The sequence below is a fragment of the Panthera leo genome, chromosome D4 (assembly GCF_018350215.1).
Source record: "Panthera leo isolate Ple1 chromosome D4, P.leo_Ple1_pat1.1, whole genome shotgun sequence".
NCBI lineage: Eukaryota > Metazoa > Chordata > Mammalia > Carnivora > Felidae > Panthera > Panthera leo.
Window position 1 is genome coordinate 74,067,053 of NC_056691.1, and position 14,551 is coordinate 74,081,603.

The 14,551-nt window shown below is 55.4% G+C and overlaps 1 protein-coding gene across 1 annotated transcript in view; it reads left to right on the top strand.

Moving 5' to 3' along the window:
* Nucleotides 1-14,551, top strand: part of COL27A1 (collagen type XXVII alpha 1 chain) — a 140,009-nt gene that overhangs the window by 101,605 nt on the left and 23,853 nt on the right. The window contains exons 34-40 of the mRNA XM_042912292.1: nt 668-721; nt 1,994-2,047; nt 3,967-4,020; nt 8,225-8,332; nt 13,277-13,330; nt 13,461-13,568; nt 14,337-14,390. Of these exons, the coding sequence (XP_042768226.1) occupies nt 668-721; nt 1,994-2,047; nt 3,967-4,020; nt 8,225-8,332; nt 13,277-13,330; nt 13,461-13,568; nt 14,337-14,390 (486 nt within the window). The remainder of the gene's footprint in view (nt 1-667; nt 722-1,993; nt 2,048-3,966; nt 4,021-8,224; nt 8,333-13,276; nt 13,331-13,460; nt 13,569-14,336; nt 14,391-14,551) is intronic.

Genomic DNA, 14,551 nt, shown 5'->3' on the forward strand with positions numbered 1-14,551 from the left:
TGCAGGGGTCCCGGGGCCCTCATGGGGGTTGGCAGTGCCTCTTCTGTGGCACCGGGGAAAACAACGATGCCGCACCCCACCCCTGCTGGACTTCACCTCGGCACCGAGGTTTGACTGCAGAGAGAGCCCTCTTGAGGCCATGCAGCAGGGGGCTCCCATGGGGCCTCAGACACCTCTGCCTTATCCAGAGAAAACTGAACCACGGCATTGGGTTCGTGCAGGGGCGGTGGCCATGCCCATGATGGTAACTCAGACCCCTCCCCACCTTAGTCATCCCGGCCCAGCTTTGGAGGGAAGGACTGGGATCAGTCAGCCCTGAACACAGCCTTTATTGGCTTCTTCCCCTGTTGTTATGTGAATCCTGAAATTTTCCTCCCTGTGCTTGCCAAGGGGCTCCTAATGTGGTAAACCACACTCGTGGGGAAGGAGAGGGCTCCAGCAGCCTCAGGGGAGCCCCGAGGCTCAGCACCCTGGGCCCAACCACCACCCTCACTATGATCCCAGCTCCCAGCTCCGAGAAGGCTGCAGCCTGCTCCCAACTCTGTGTCTCATGCTGTGTGACCTCAGGCACGTTCCTTGCCCTCTCTGGGCCTGCTTAAGTTATCTCCTCCCTTACAATCAGAGGCCAGCCCTTGCTGTAGGAGGGACCAATGGCATTTTTTTGCAGGGGCCTCCCGGTGCAGTAGGAGAGCCGGGCCTTCCTGGGGAAGCCGGGATGAAGGTAAGGCAGGATGAAAGAGAAAAGTGACTTGTTGAAACCAGCGCCCAGCTGGCGGCCACGTCCTCCCCACGGAAGAGAAACGGGCCTTTCTTGTGCCGGGATAATGAGTTCTCTGTGCTCCTGGCCGGGGCGCGGGTCCTGGCTATGGCCACAGTGGAGGGCCCAGCTGGCCGGGAGCCCCTGCCCCCTGCCCCCTGCCCGGTGGTGTTTTCTCTGGCACCCGCCCCATGCTGGGGCAGCCGCACCTCCTGGCCTCCCACGATACCATTTGTATCTCAGCACCCGTGCCCCTCATTACCTGCCGGGAAACAGGTGCCCATTGATACCCGGGCTCTGGGGAGGGCCCTCTCCCCTCTCTGCTGTGGGAGAGGATGCGGCTCCCTACGCAGGCCCCGGGGCTGATGAGTGATGCTGACAGCCTGAGGGCCTTGTTAGGCAGGGCCTGGGGGAGCCCGCGAGGGTCTGTGGGACGAGAGGCAGACACCCCCCCCCCCCCCCGTCCGTGCCTGAGCCTCCCTGCCATTCGGAGGGAGTTGGACCAGGCTTGGGACTTTCGTTGTTGACTTAGTGCCAGAATCCTTTGCGCGAACAATGCAGAAAACCACCCTGTATATAAAACAGACAGAAATGGGATCCTTCTGGTGGGGGCAGGGCTGGGGGCTCAGAGCCCCTCCTCCTTGGGCCCTTCGGGCATCAGCACGGAGGGAGACTAGTGCGCACATCCCCACACGGTCATCTTCTGGGGGGCGGGGGACATTATTCTGGCTCATGTAGGGCCTCTTCCTCCTTTGGGTTTCTCTCCAAGGCTCTCAGGGGAGCAAAGAAGGTGGGCAGCCACAGAGTTACCGTCCCTGCATCCGATCCTCCCTGGAGCCTAACTACCCAGGTTTGGATCCTGAATCTGTCACTTATTAGCCTCATGGGCTCGGGCTAGTTCTGTCACCCCACGGTCGGCAGTGTCTTCCTCCGAAAAAGAAGACACCTTTCCTGGCAGGGTCGCGGTGAGGGATCACATGGGAAATAAAAAGGCAGTTAGAACAGTGCCGTGTCCACGTGAGCCTGACGGTGGTGGTGGCCGTGGCTGTCCTGACGTGGCCAGGGCGACCGTGGAGCGGAGGCTCTGGTTGGCATTTTACAATTTCGCTTTGGTCCTTCGAAGAAGGTGCTTCCCCAGCTCCCCACCCAAATCCAAGCTGGTGAGAACTGGAGGGTGAAGTCAGGGCTGGGACTGGCCCCACCCACCCCCATGGACTTGTGTTTGGCTTCTCCTAGGGTGACCTTGGACCTCTGGGCACCCCTGGGGAGCAGGGCCTCATTGGGCAGCGGGTAAGTCGAAGCAAATTCATTCTCCCTGGAAAGCCACCTGAGGGGTGCTTGGGTGGGGGGAAGGGCTTCACCCAACCTCCCCGAGCCTCAGGGAGAAGGAGACCCTGAATCCCTTCAGCCTCATCCCATCTATCTCTCTTGGTGGGCCAGCATTTCCACCCTGTAGAGGCACTCTTCGAAGAAAAGGGTTCTGTGGTCAAAGTGGTCAAAGCGGTCAAAGCGTCTGAGACTCACTGCATGCTCCATGTTCCCTCTTACATATCAGCAGTAGCATTTTCAAGGCTCTGAGAAGGCCTGCAGCCAAGAAACTGGTTCCTTTTGGATTCATCCAGGGCCCCCAAACTTACTGACCTGCAAGCACTTTTACTGAAAAACACCTGTTTTTCATCCCTGAAAACTGTTCCATGGAAGGTGATCTTCCCCTTTTCTGGCAGAAACCCACAAAGCTTTTCTTTCTCTGTGAAGCATTGGGATGCCTCTCTGTCTACCTCTCTATGCTCTGTGCCCAGTTTACAAGGTCTCTGCCTGAATGTGGCCTGGGGTACCGGGAGGGGTACAAAGCAGGCATCCTCTAGCACCTGATGGCTGCAGAATGTGGAGTCTGGCAGGGAGGGGGAGTTAGTGTGGGCCTCAGTTCGTGGGGACACCAGGCCCAGCCCAAGCCCCCCCCCCCCCTCATTTCTCACCTTTCCCGTTTTTCCATTGCCTCTTGCTCCCCGCTGCCCTGAGTTAACAGAGGCTCCACAAATTGAGTTAGGACATAGAAAGAGCGAGAAAGACCACGGGGCGGGAGACGATGAGTGTGGAGCCTGAAGCCGTGAGATGGCAGCACTTGTGTGTCAACGAAGACTGATCGGTGCAGTTTTCTGGGAGTGCCATGTTGAGAAGGATCCCGAGGCTCCATGTAGGCGCAGTAAGGAAGAGAATGACGAGCACTTACTTGAGCCCCACTGCGTGCCAGGCACATCTCTCAGAGCACTGGGAACAGAGCAGTGAGTGACTGGAGGCCTTGTCCTCATGGGGCCACGTCCTGGTGAATCCATTAGTCTGTGCGCCTGTCACGCCTTTGCCATCCCTGCATCTGACGACTTCTGAGGCTCCTCAGACGGTGCTGAATGGCTATGAGCTCTGAAAGCAAAGAGAGACCCAAACACCTGCGACAGCCGTTTGGAGAACTGAAAAGTCCAGGGGCATCTCTGGAGCAGGGACTGCAAGCAGAGACTCTAGCCGAGGGCCAGATGGGGATTCCGGGGCTTGGTATCCTTCCCAGACTTGCTGGCAAAAAGAAAAAAAGAAAAAAAGTCTTAAGTTTGGCCTCGCTGTCCTCATCTGAGAAATGGGATTCCACCGAGGAGTTCCATGAGAGCTCGCTCCAGTTCCAGAAATAACGTACCTAGTGGCTGCCGTTTGTGGGGTGCTCATACTGTGCCTTACAGGAGCCCTTAAAGGAAGGGGTATCAGCCCAATTTTCAGGGGAGAAGACAGGTGCCCGTGGGGGGCTAGGTAGTTTGCTCGTGGTCACGCTGCCGGTGAATGGGAAGCCTAGTTGGGGGACTGAGGTCCGTGTGGCATCGAAGCCTTTCTCGAAGCCCTGGGCAAGCACCGCCTCCCAGTCCGGCCAGCCAACTTGGACACTGCAACTCAGGACCTCCTGTCGCCCCCACCTGACCAACCCTGCAGATAGAGCAGGCCGTGGCTTGGGGGCTGCTCCTCCTTTCTGAAGAGGGTGCCTCAACCCCCCTGCTCGCTCACTAATTCAGCCACCGTTTACCGGGCACCTGCTCTGTGCCAGGCATGCCAGGGCCCTACTGCCCGGAGACAGGGTTGGGGTCCTGCCCCAGGGAGGGGGAGGAAGTAAAAGCACATGGGCCCCCCCACCCCGGTAATGTCTCCTCATCTTTCCCCACCACCCTTTGCAGGGAGAGCCGGGCCTTGAGGGTGACGGTGGCCCTGCAGGGCCCGATGGGCTGAAGGTAAGTGTCCTTCTGCTGTAGGGTCTGGGGAGGGGGGGAGGTGTTCTGGAAGTGCCTTCTACCTCTGCCCCCCACTACCCTCCCATCCCAGACCTAAGTTTTCTCTCGGAAGCACTGTGTTCCCATAAAGCTCTGAGAGCAGACCTTTGGCATCTATTGAAGGCAGCGCTGTCCAGCACCGCAGCAGCCTCCTGCCCCGCTTGGACGGGGGCCTAGGAACCCTCCCCACCTTCCGCTGCTCGCTGCTGCCCTTCTCCTCAAAACAACAGCTTCTCTTGGTTAAGGGTAGTACCTGAGCACCTGCTCCGTGCCCGGCCCAGGGCCAGCAGCTTTGATATCTGGGATCTTCCAAACATCCTAAAAGATCAGGAAAATCAGAATTGCCACCCATGACCTGTAAGCCACTATTTATGGCAGACTAGTCACATATGTATCAGGTACTATACTAAGCCCTTCGTGTCGTGTCACACCTCAGTTAATGGTCCGGGATCAGTTCTGTCTTTAAATGAGGAAACCGAGGTTCAGAGAGGTTAAGCAACTTGCCCAAGGACGCACAGCCAAGACCCAAGCCTCAGCTACCTCTTTGCACCATGCGCCCAATCTAAAGGTGAAGAGACTGAGGCTCAGAAGGAGGCAGAGGCACACTCATCCAGAGTCTGTGGCCGAGTGGAGAATCCAAAACTCAAACCCAGGGTTCACTGGCACCAAAGCGTATAGGCCTAAGTCTGCCCTGCTGCATCCCGGAGATTCCTCTGTCAGCCACAGAGGCTGGCACTTTCAGGAGGTGCCAGGAGGTGCCAGGGCTCCCCTGAACCCCGGGGCAGGCTGGCGCCACTCTCTGACTTACCAGCGCCACCTGTAGCCCAGGCCTGTCCCTGGCTGCCAGCCCTGGCCCTGCCCTGGCATAGGAGGTGGGCTTTTCCCAGGGCTGATCTGTCACACTGTGACTCAGCTCCCCAGCCCAGGGTCCCAAGCGTCACATCCCAGGCTGCCCTTTGTCAGCCATTTACTCTCATGTGACCTCGAATAAGCAGCCCATCTCCAGACCTCCACTCCCACTGCCCTGTCCCCGTAATTGCCCTGGGTCCCGGGCCTCCCCATCTACCAGGAAACCTCGATGACGATGATGTGGCCCCTGGCTGGCTCTGCTTCTGCCTCTGGTTTTTCTTGCAAGGCTGAGAGCGCCCCCTGTCTGCCATCCGGCAGCCTTCTCTCCTCTCCAACGCGGCTGCATCCTAGGATACAGCCAGGTCCTGGCCGGGGAGACCCGGAGCCACCTGAGAGCCCCTCCACACCCTTTGCCAAATGTCCGCTTGAACTGCGGGGACACTGGGGAACATTCTGGCTGAGATGCTCTGTGTACTCACCATGCACTTGCACCAACTGCCTTGACGCCTTTACATGAGTGAACCCATTCAGTCCTCCCAGGTACCCTGGGGGCTAGATTCGTCACCCACCCACTTGACAGATGAGGAAACTGAGGCACAATGCGAGGGCCTCTCCCACTTCTGGACAGCCACCTTTCTTCTCCTTGGGATCGTGCTGAGGTGGGAGGAGAGTGGGGGCTTGGAGGGGTGGGTGCCTCACACAGTCTTTTCTGCTCTTATCTCGGCTCCTGGTCCTGGCTTCTTCCTCTTTCACTCCCTTTCAAAGCCAGTTCTAGCGTAGACCTTGGGCCCGAGTAGTTGCTCAGGTGCACAGTATCTTCCCTGGTCCTCACACGAATCCCAGGAGACCATCTGGTGTCTTTATGGTGTTTGTCTAAGAATCACCTTCGTGGTGAAACTAACCTCTCGGACACGCACAGCACTCAATAGTTTATATAGAGCGCTTTTACGCTGATTATCTCTTTTGAGTTTGCTGACCAGCAGATGGTGGTGGTGATGCCTCCTAGTAGAGCTAACCTTTATCCAGCACGCACGCACCAGACACCTTGCTAAGCTACTCGCGTGGATTAGCTCTTTCAATCCTCATAGTGACCCTTTGCTGCTTATTTTACAAGTGAGGAAACTTGGGGCGCCTGGGTGGCTCAGCCGGTTAAGCGTCCGAATTCAGACTGGGTCATGATCTCACGGTTCATGGGTTCAAACCCCGCGTCAGGCTCTGGGCCGACAGGTTGGAGCCTGGAGCCTGCTTCCGATTCTGTGTCTCCCTCTCTCTCTCTCTGGCCCTCCCCTGCTCGCACTCTGTCTCTCTCTATCAAAAATGAATAAACGTTAAAAAAAAAATTAACAAATGAGGAAACTTGCCCCGGGTCACACCGCTGTTGAGAGGTAGCAGCAAGATTTGAATTTAAGCAACATAACCCCAGGGGGGAGGGAAGTATTGTCCCCTGTGCAGAGAACCTTGGAATTGGAAAGAACCAGAACCCTAGGGTCTCACCCGTGCTCTGCCACTGACTCACATGTGCTAATGGGAAGTCTCCTCTCTCTGGGCCTCAGTTTCCCCATGTGTAAATCAAGAAGGTTGAGTTAGACATCTTGTAAGGCTCTTCTGAGCATTGGCGGATGTCCTAGGACTCTAGGATTCTCCAGGACCCCCCAGACCCATTCTGTAGGGGGTCTACCAGGACACCACCCCTGCTGTGTGGGAGCCTGGGATGTGGGGCTCTGGGTAGTCCCTGGAGCCAGAGCCCCTGTAGGACTCAGGTTGAGGCCCCTCTCTGTAAACAAGCCTGGCCACCTGGAACAGGCTGTCTGCCTCAGAGAGCTAGGAGAGCAGGTGGCCAGAGATGACAAGCCAGAAGGGGAGCCCTGGGGCTGGAGTCTGCAGGAGTCATCTGGGAAGCGCCCCGTCTCTATGCCGGGCTTGGCTTGGAGCCTGAGAATCTCAGTGGGCAGGGATCTCAGAAACCAACCTGTCCAGCCCTCTCCTGGTGCCCAGATCTGCTCTGCACTGGCCCACACCTCAGCTTGGAGCCTCCCTCCCTTATCCATGCCATTCATCTCTGGACTCCTCCCCATTGGGAAGTACCCCCCCCCCCCCCCGCCTCAGCTGGGCTAGAAATTTCCCCAACAGGCCCCTGTACCAGCCTCCTCTGCCCAGAGCCCAGGCCCCGGGCCCCAGTAGGTCCAACCTGAAGGATACGCTCTCAGCAGACCTGTTCCCAGTCTCCGGCTTCATGCCCTCTGCACCCTAATCTTTCTCCCGGACCCACACCAGTTTATCAGTGTTCCCTGTGAAGTGTGGTGCTGGAAAGCAGAGCTGGCCAAGATACACTCCCCTTCTCCCAGCCTGCTCCCCCACCCTCCTGTCCGTGACTTCATACCCTTTCCCACGGTCTCTCTGCACAGTCCCAGCTCAGCCCCTTGCAGACTGGCCACGAGCCCCCGCCGGGCCTGCCAGCCGTGATGGGGGTGGCCTTCTGACAGGCGCCACCCTGCTCCTCTGTGGCCACGGCCTGTGCTGCACCCCTCACACCTGCTCTGCCCGCGGGGCCCTGGCCTGGCACAGATCCTGGACAAGTGCCGTGCGAGTGCTAACTGTCGTCCCCTGGACGCAGGCCGTGCTCTGCAGCCGGCAAGAGTGAGGGCCGAGCAGTCAGCGATGGGAGACGGTGCTCACGGTAGAGTCAGACAACAAAAACACAAAACAAAGGAGATGGAACCGTGCAGTGCAGTTGGGTTATGCCTTTAAAGCTGCATAGACTGGGCTGCTAAGTAGCCTCATGGCTTTGCCACAGCTGTCCCACCAGTCCGAGCCCAGGACTAACAATGGAAACTGTGACCTGTTCCTTATTATTGTTACTGTAAACTGTTTTCATGTAAGCGAGTGCTGAAAATGCAACTCAGAAAAATGGAGCTAGTTCTGAGGGTCAGGATTGGGTGAGCTGTTTTCCTTTTTAAAAATGTCCTTCAGCGTCTTAAGACTCTTGTCCTCCCAGTGTGTCCCTGCTGGAGAGACACAGTCGAGGCTCCCAAAGCCACCCCCTTCCTGTGAACTCCTTGGGGCGGGAGTGGTCAGGGTTCTGTGTTCCCTCCGGGCTGCCTCCTCACTGGCCCAGGCACCATGGCAGGGGTATTCCCTGTGCCAGACAGGCCATGCCACCTGACCCTTTTGGTGGCTCCGGGAACAATCAGGGGAACCCAAGGGCTGCTTGGCTGTGGACATCCGAATGGAGCCCTGAGGTTTAGCGCTTCTGTTGGGCTTAGTGACTAATATCTTCTCTCTCTCTCTCTCCCCTCCCCATTCCCCTTCAACCTAGGGGGACAGGGGTGACCCCGGGCCTGATGGTGAACGTGGTGACAAGGGTCAGGAGGGACTGAAGGGCGAGGATGGGCCCCCCGGGCCCCCTGGCATCACTGGCGTCCGGGTGAGTATGTGTGACTGCATGCCAGCACCTGGGGCTTCTGGGGGGGGACATGACTCGAGCCTGCTCAGGCAGTTGGACAGGAGGGGAGGCCTTTTGATAGCAGTCCCTTGAAGGCCTTCCCCTGTATCCTTCCTCCACCTGGGAGCTTCCCAGAGAACCAAGCTGACCATGTCCCTCCCTGGCCTAGCCCTCCCATGGCCAGCCCTCAGACTGGCACCTCACACTCTTCAGTCTGGCTTCCACACCCTCCACAAGTCCGGCCCTGCGGGCCTTGTCCCACATTCAGCCACACTGGATTTAGCAGGGAAGATTCAGCAGGAGGGGCATCAGCCAAGATTCTCCACTAGGAGCTTGCTGTGTGACTCTTCACTTGCCATCACCCTCTCTGGGTCACGTGCTTGGTATGGATTTGGAAGGAATGCGTGCCGAGATCCCTTTAGGCTCCAACATTCCAGAGGCTCTTTCTTAGCAAACTTCTGAGTATCGTGGTTGTGGGATGAGCAGCGACATGTGGCAGAAATAGCCCTGGGTCTAGAGTCCAAAGGTCAAGTTCTGGCTCGAGCACCCGCTATCTGGGTGACCTTAGGCAGATCACTGCTGCCTCTCTGTGAGCCTTGGCCTTCTTATTTAAAGAGTCAATGAAACTTTGGAAAAGAAAGTGCTTTATATTATGTGCCAGAAAATAGATATCATCTTTAAGAATTTGGAAGAGGAAATGATTGGAAGCTGCTGGTTGTGGTCATGATAGTGGTAGTATATTGACGGTTGGGTGCAGGTGTTGATGATGGTCACAGTGGTGATGGTATTGGTGATGGTGGTGATGGTGATGATTGGGGAGATGGTGATGATGATGGCGGTGGTGATGGTGGTAGAGATTGTGGTGATGGTAGTGGAAATGATGATGATGGTGGAGATGATGGAGATGGTTAGGATGATGGTAGTGATGACGATGGTGGAGATGGTGATGATGGTGGAGATGGTGATGGTGATGATGGTGGTGATGGTGGTGGAGATGGTTAGGATGATGGTAATGATAATGGTGGAGATGGTGAGGATGGTGATGATGGTGAGGATGATGGTGGTAATGATGATGGTGATGGTGGAGGTGGTGATGGTGGAGGTGGTGATGGTGGAGATGGTGGAGATGGTGATGATGGTGGTGGTGGTGGAGATGGTGGTGATGGTGATAATGGTGAGGATGATGGTGGTGATGGTGATGATGATGGTGGAGATGGTGATGATGGTGGAGATGGTAAGGATGATGGTGGTAATGATGATGGTGATGGTGGAGGTGGTGATGGTGGTGATGATGGTGGAGATGGTGATGATGGTGGTGGTGGTGATGATGATGGTGGAGATGGTGATGATGGTGGTGATGGTGATGATGATGGTGGTAATGATGATGATGGTGGAGATGGTGAGGATGGTGATGATGGTAAGGATGATGGTGGTGATGATGGTGGAGATGGTGATGGTGATGATGGTGATGGTGGTGGAGATGGTGAGGATGATGGTAATAATGGTGGAGATGGTGAGGATGGTGATGATGGTGAGGATGATGGTGATGATGGTGGTGATGGTGATGGTGATGATGGTGATGGTGGTGGAGATGGTTAGGATGATGGTAATGATAATGGTGGAGATGGTGAGGATGGTGATGATGGTAAGGATGATGGTGGTAATGATGATGGTGATGGTGGAGGTGGTGATGGTGGTGATGATGGTGGAGATGGTGAGGATGGTGATGATGGTGAGGATGATGGTGGAGATGGTGATGATGGTGGCGATATTGGTGATGGCGATGGCAGTGGCAGCAGTGGCAGTGGTGGTGACAGTGGCCACAGTGATGGGGACAGACGGTGGTGGTGCTGGTGGTGGTAGCAGCGTTCGTGTCCATATTTTGCTGTCTCTACCAATTTTCATATACTGGAGCTGGAGAGAGGTTCACTGGGGCCAGACTGAGTGCGTGCTGGGTGACGGAGGTGGTGAGAGGCTTGTATTTGAGTCTCTTTGGCATCAGGGCTGCGGGACAAGTATCTCCCACTCTGGCCAGGAAACAGTGGAGTATTTAAAAATAGAATTTTATGAGCCATCAGAGCCTTTCCAGAAATATATCTACATGGATGGGGGCCCAGCAAAAGTCTTCATTCTGGCCCCACAGCCTCACCCCACTGGCTGCTCCAGCCCTTACTCAGGATTTCCCACACCATGAGGGATGCTCCCAGCTGGAGAGGGCCCGTCACAACAAGTGGCCGGCCGCCCTGTCCTGGGGGAGACTCCCGGCATCCTGGCCCTGTGCTGAATTCTTCGGTGCTGACTCATTTCTCCTCCTGACAAGAGATCAGCCAAAGCAATCACCTCAGTGTGTTGACAAATTCCACCAGCCCCTGTACCATGATTTCACAATTTCCCAAATATGACCATCCTGGGACAGCGGTGCCCCAGACACTGAAGATCCGCGTTCCATTCCAACCTGGCTAGGTGGCCTGTGGAAAACACCTTCATGTCACTGAGCCCATTCCTTTGGCTCTCAAATGGAACAAAGAATCCCTTCCTCCCAACCCTGTGGCCAGAATTGGATGAGGTATGATGCGGAATATGGACACAGTGCCTGGCCCCTGGTTGAAGCCATGATGGTTGTTACTATTTTATTTTTGGAGGAGCAAAAGACCTTGACGTTGCTAACACAGTGCCATCCGGTAGAAACAGAAGACAAGCTACATGTGTAATTTAAAATTTTTTAGTACTCACATTTTAAAAATGTAAAAAGAAGTGGGTGAAATAAATTTTAATAGTCTATTTTATTGAGCTCGATATATCTAAAATGGTAACATTTGCAACATATAATCAATATAAAAATCATTAGTAAGGCATTTTGCATTCTTTTTTTTTTGTACTAAATCTATGAAATCTGATGTGTAATTTACTCTTACAGCACATCTCAGTTAGGATGCTAGATTTTCATTAGAAATACTTGATCTGTATTTAGATTCCATGAACTATACAGCTGAAAATGTAGATTCGTATCCCCAAGTTATTCCAAACATACCTACAAGTTTTATAATAACTGAATGGTCAATTTTAAGTTTAATTTTAAATCAATTAAAATTAAATTGAATTAAGAATTTGGTTCCTCTGTCCTGGTAGCCACATTTCAAGTGTTCAGTAGCCCTGTGTGGCAAGGGGCCACCAGAGTAGACAGTGCAAAAGCTAGTTCAAGACCTTTATATTAGACGTGGAGAAACTGAGGGACGTCTGGGTGCCCTAGTCAGTTAAGGGTCCGACTTCAGCCCAGGTCATGATCTCCGGGTCTGTGAGTTCGAGCCCCGCATTGGGCTCTGTGCTGACAGCTCAGAGCCTAGAACCTGCTTCGGATTCTGTGTCTCCCTCTCTCTCTCTGCCCCTACCCCGCTCATGCTGTCTCTCTCTCTCTCAAAAATAAATAAACATTAAAAAAAAGAAGTTGGGAAACTGAGGCACACAGAAGGAAAGGGAGTTGTCCAGGGTCGCATGAGGCTTTAAGCACCAGAATACAGGACAGTCTGTCCTTCCAGGATCACCATTCCCTCCTTCCTGAGGGCCCCAGAGTGGGCTGAACGGCACTTCCTTTAGGGACTGGACATCTTCTCCAGTACACTTTTGCCATGTTTTGTCTTTTGAGCAGACATCTCTCCCTTGTACTAAATCAAAGCCAGCCTCCTTGTAACTTCTGTCCACTGACCACCCCAGAGAACATAGTTGCTGCTGCCTCAGGGCAGCTGCAGAAATCTGCAGACAGAAATCCAGTCCCTCTGGGTTAGCCCATGTGTTTCCTGGTTCCTCTAAGATCCCATCTTCCTGCCCTTCCTCCATCACAGTCAGTCAGTACCTACTCCTATTCCAAGGTGGGACTATCATCTCTCTCATCCTATAGCAAGCACCTCTGTTAATGCAGCCATAGAGATTGAGTCAAACTAGCTCTTTAGTGTTTGCCAAGAATGTAGGTGTTTTTTTTCCCAGCTCCCCTTGAGGTTTGGGCCTTGAGAGAACTGTCTTCTGTGGACCATCAGGATGTCCTTTCCAAACCAGAAACACTGCCTGCCCCACCCCCTACATCCCAAACCAGTGTGGCTCAGGGTTGGGATTCTCTTCTCTCCCGCTCTTATATTCACACATGCACACTTACACGCACTCACTCACCCTGCTGAAATGTGTGGCCCTGACCAGGGCAGGGCGAGGCAGAGCTGCATTATGGGATGCCCTGTGGGGGAGGGGGCACAGCGGCCTGTTGGAGGGAGTGGCCTGGGTACCCCAGTGGGAGAGCGGGGGAGGGCAGCTGACCTTCCCCGCACAATGCCCCACTGTGACGATCCCCTCCAACTCCAGCCCCCAAGGGAGGGAGACCCTGTCAGTGGGACACGGCCCCAGGGATTGTCAGAAGTGAGCCGCAGCATCTTAGAGATGAGATGCCTCGTGTCATCAGTGGGTACCCTCAGCCCTGGATGTGGACTCAGACAGACCGACAGTTGAATCAGGGTTCTGGGCAAGTCCCTTCACCTTCTGGAAGCCCAGAGGTCACCACAGGTGGGAGGAGGCCTTGATCGGGCCCAAGACTCAGCGTGGCTGGGAGGCTGGAACAGTGCGTGGCAAAGGGAGTGCAGAGAGCTGTTCCCGTTGGGACAGCCTGGGCGCCTAGCAGCCGCCATGAAATGAGGATTTATCCCACGCTTATATGGGCCACGCACCTGGTGAGTGAGAGCAGGTTGAATTCTCAGCTCTCTGAGGCACATAGGACCCCTGTCCCCACTTTGCAGACAAAGCCTCCCATCACGGGAAGTTAGGTCACACTCAAGGTCACAGGGGCATTGAGCACGGGTGAGTTTTGCACCCAGCAGGCTGCCCTCGGAGCTAGTGCGCTAATCTTCCGTATTTCTCACCCTTTTCTTTCCCTCCTTCTCCCCTCAGGGTCCTGAAGGAAAACCAGGGAGGCAAGGCGAGAAGGGCCGGACAGGAGCCAAGGTGGCATGCCATGCTTCCTGGGGCCGTGACCTCCCCAGTCCCTCCTCCCCTCGCCCTGCCCCACGTCTCTCTCGTCTGTCTCCACCTCCCTATGGGGCCTGGTGACAGCCTGTCTTTCCTTCCACTGCAGGGTGCCAAGGGCTACCAAGGACAGCTGGGTGAGATGGGTGTCCCTGGAGACCCCGGACCCCCTGGCACCCCAGGCCCTAAAGGGTCCCGGGGCAGCCTGGGACCAACGGTGAGAACCCTCTGGGTGGGGTGGGGTGGGCTGAGGCATGGAGCAGAGGGGGGCCAAGGGCAGAAAGAGAGGTATCGCCAGCTCGACCCCTTGTCCTGGCTGCTTCTTTTGAATCATGGATCCCTTTGGGAACCTGCAGAACCCGCAGCCTCTCTCCCTGCAAAAGTACCCACAGCACCAAGTATCTCTTTCAGTTTGAAGGGGGTGGTGGGTCTTCTGAAGTCCTTCGCAGACCCAGATTGACAAGCCCCATTTTAGGAGAGGGAGAGGGGACCAGCCCCTCGTGAGTGTTTTTTAGGAAGAAGGAGTTTTCCCACTGGAAATAGCTCCATGAGGATCAGGGTGAAGGTGCTACGAATCCCTGGGGGACTATGAGGGTGTCCCGGTCTATCGCTGGCCTGCCCTGAAGGAGGGCCCCCGGGGCTCTGGCAGGTGTAGAGGGGGAAAGCAGGGGGGAGGCAGACAGGTGACGGCATCTCGGAGCTGCCAGTGTGCACTGATCAACGGCTGAGCCGTTTTGTGACACTTAAAGTGTCCACGGTGCAAATGCTCCCACCCTGGCTGATTGCATGCTGCCACCATGATGTCACTGAATGGGCACGTGGGAGGAGCTATGCAGGACTGTGTGTTGTCCACTGCACAGACTCCGTGGGCGGAAATACGCGAGAGCGTAGGTAATAATGAAATGTAGTTATCGGGAAGGGCTGAGTTTGGAATATTTATCATCTTTGTCTTTAATATGATTGGTTTAACTGTAACCTCTCGCAGGGTGCTCCGGGACGGATGGGGGCCCAAGGAGAACCGGGACTGGCTGGTTATGATGTAAGAAAATCTCACCTACCCCCTTCTGGAATTCTGTCCTGCAGGCAGGGACCCAGGAGTGCCTCGGCCTCAGCCCCTACCACCTCCCTACTGCGGGTGGCCCTCGGGCCACTGAAGCTCCCTGTGCCCACAGAGCAGCGTGGGGGTCAGAGGCCGCTGGT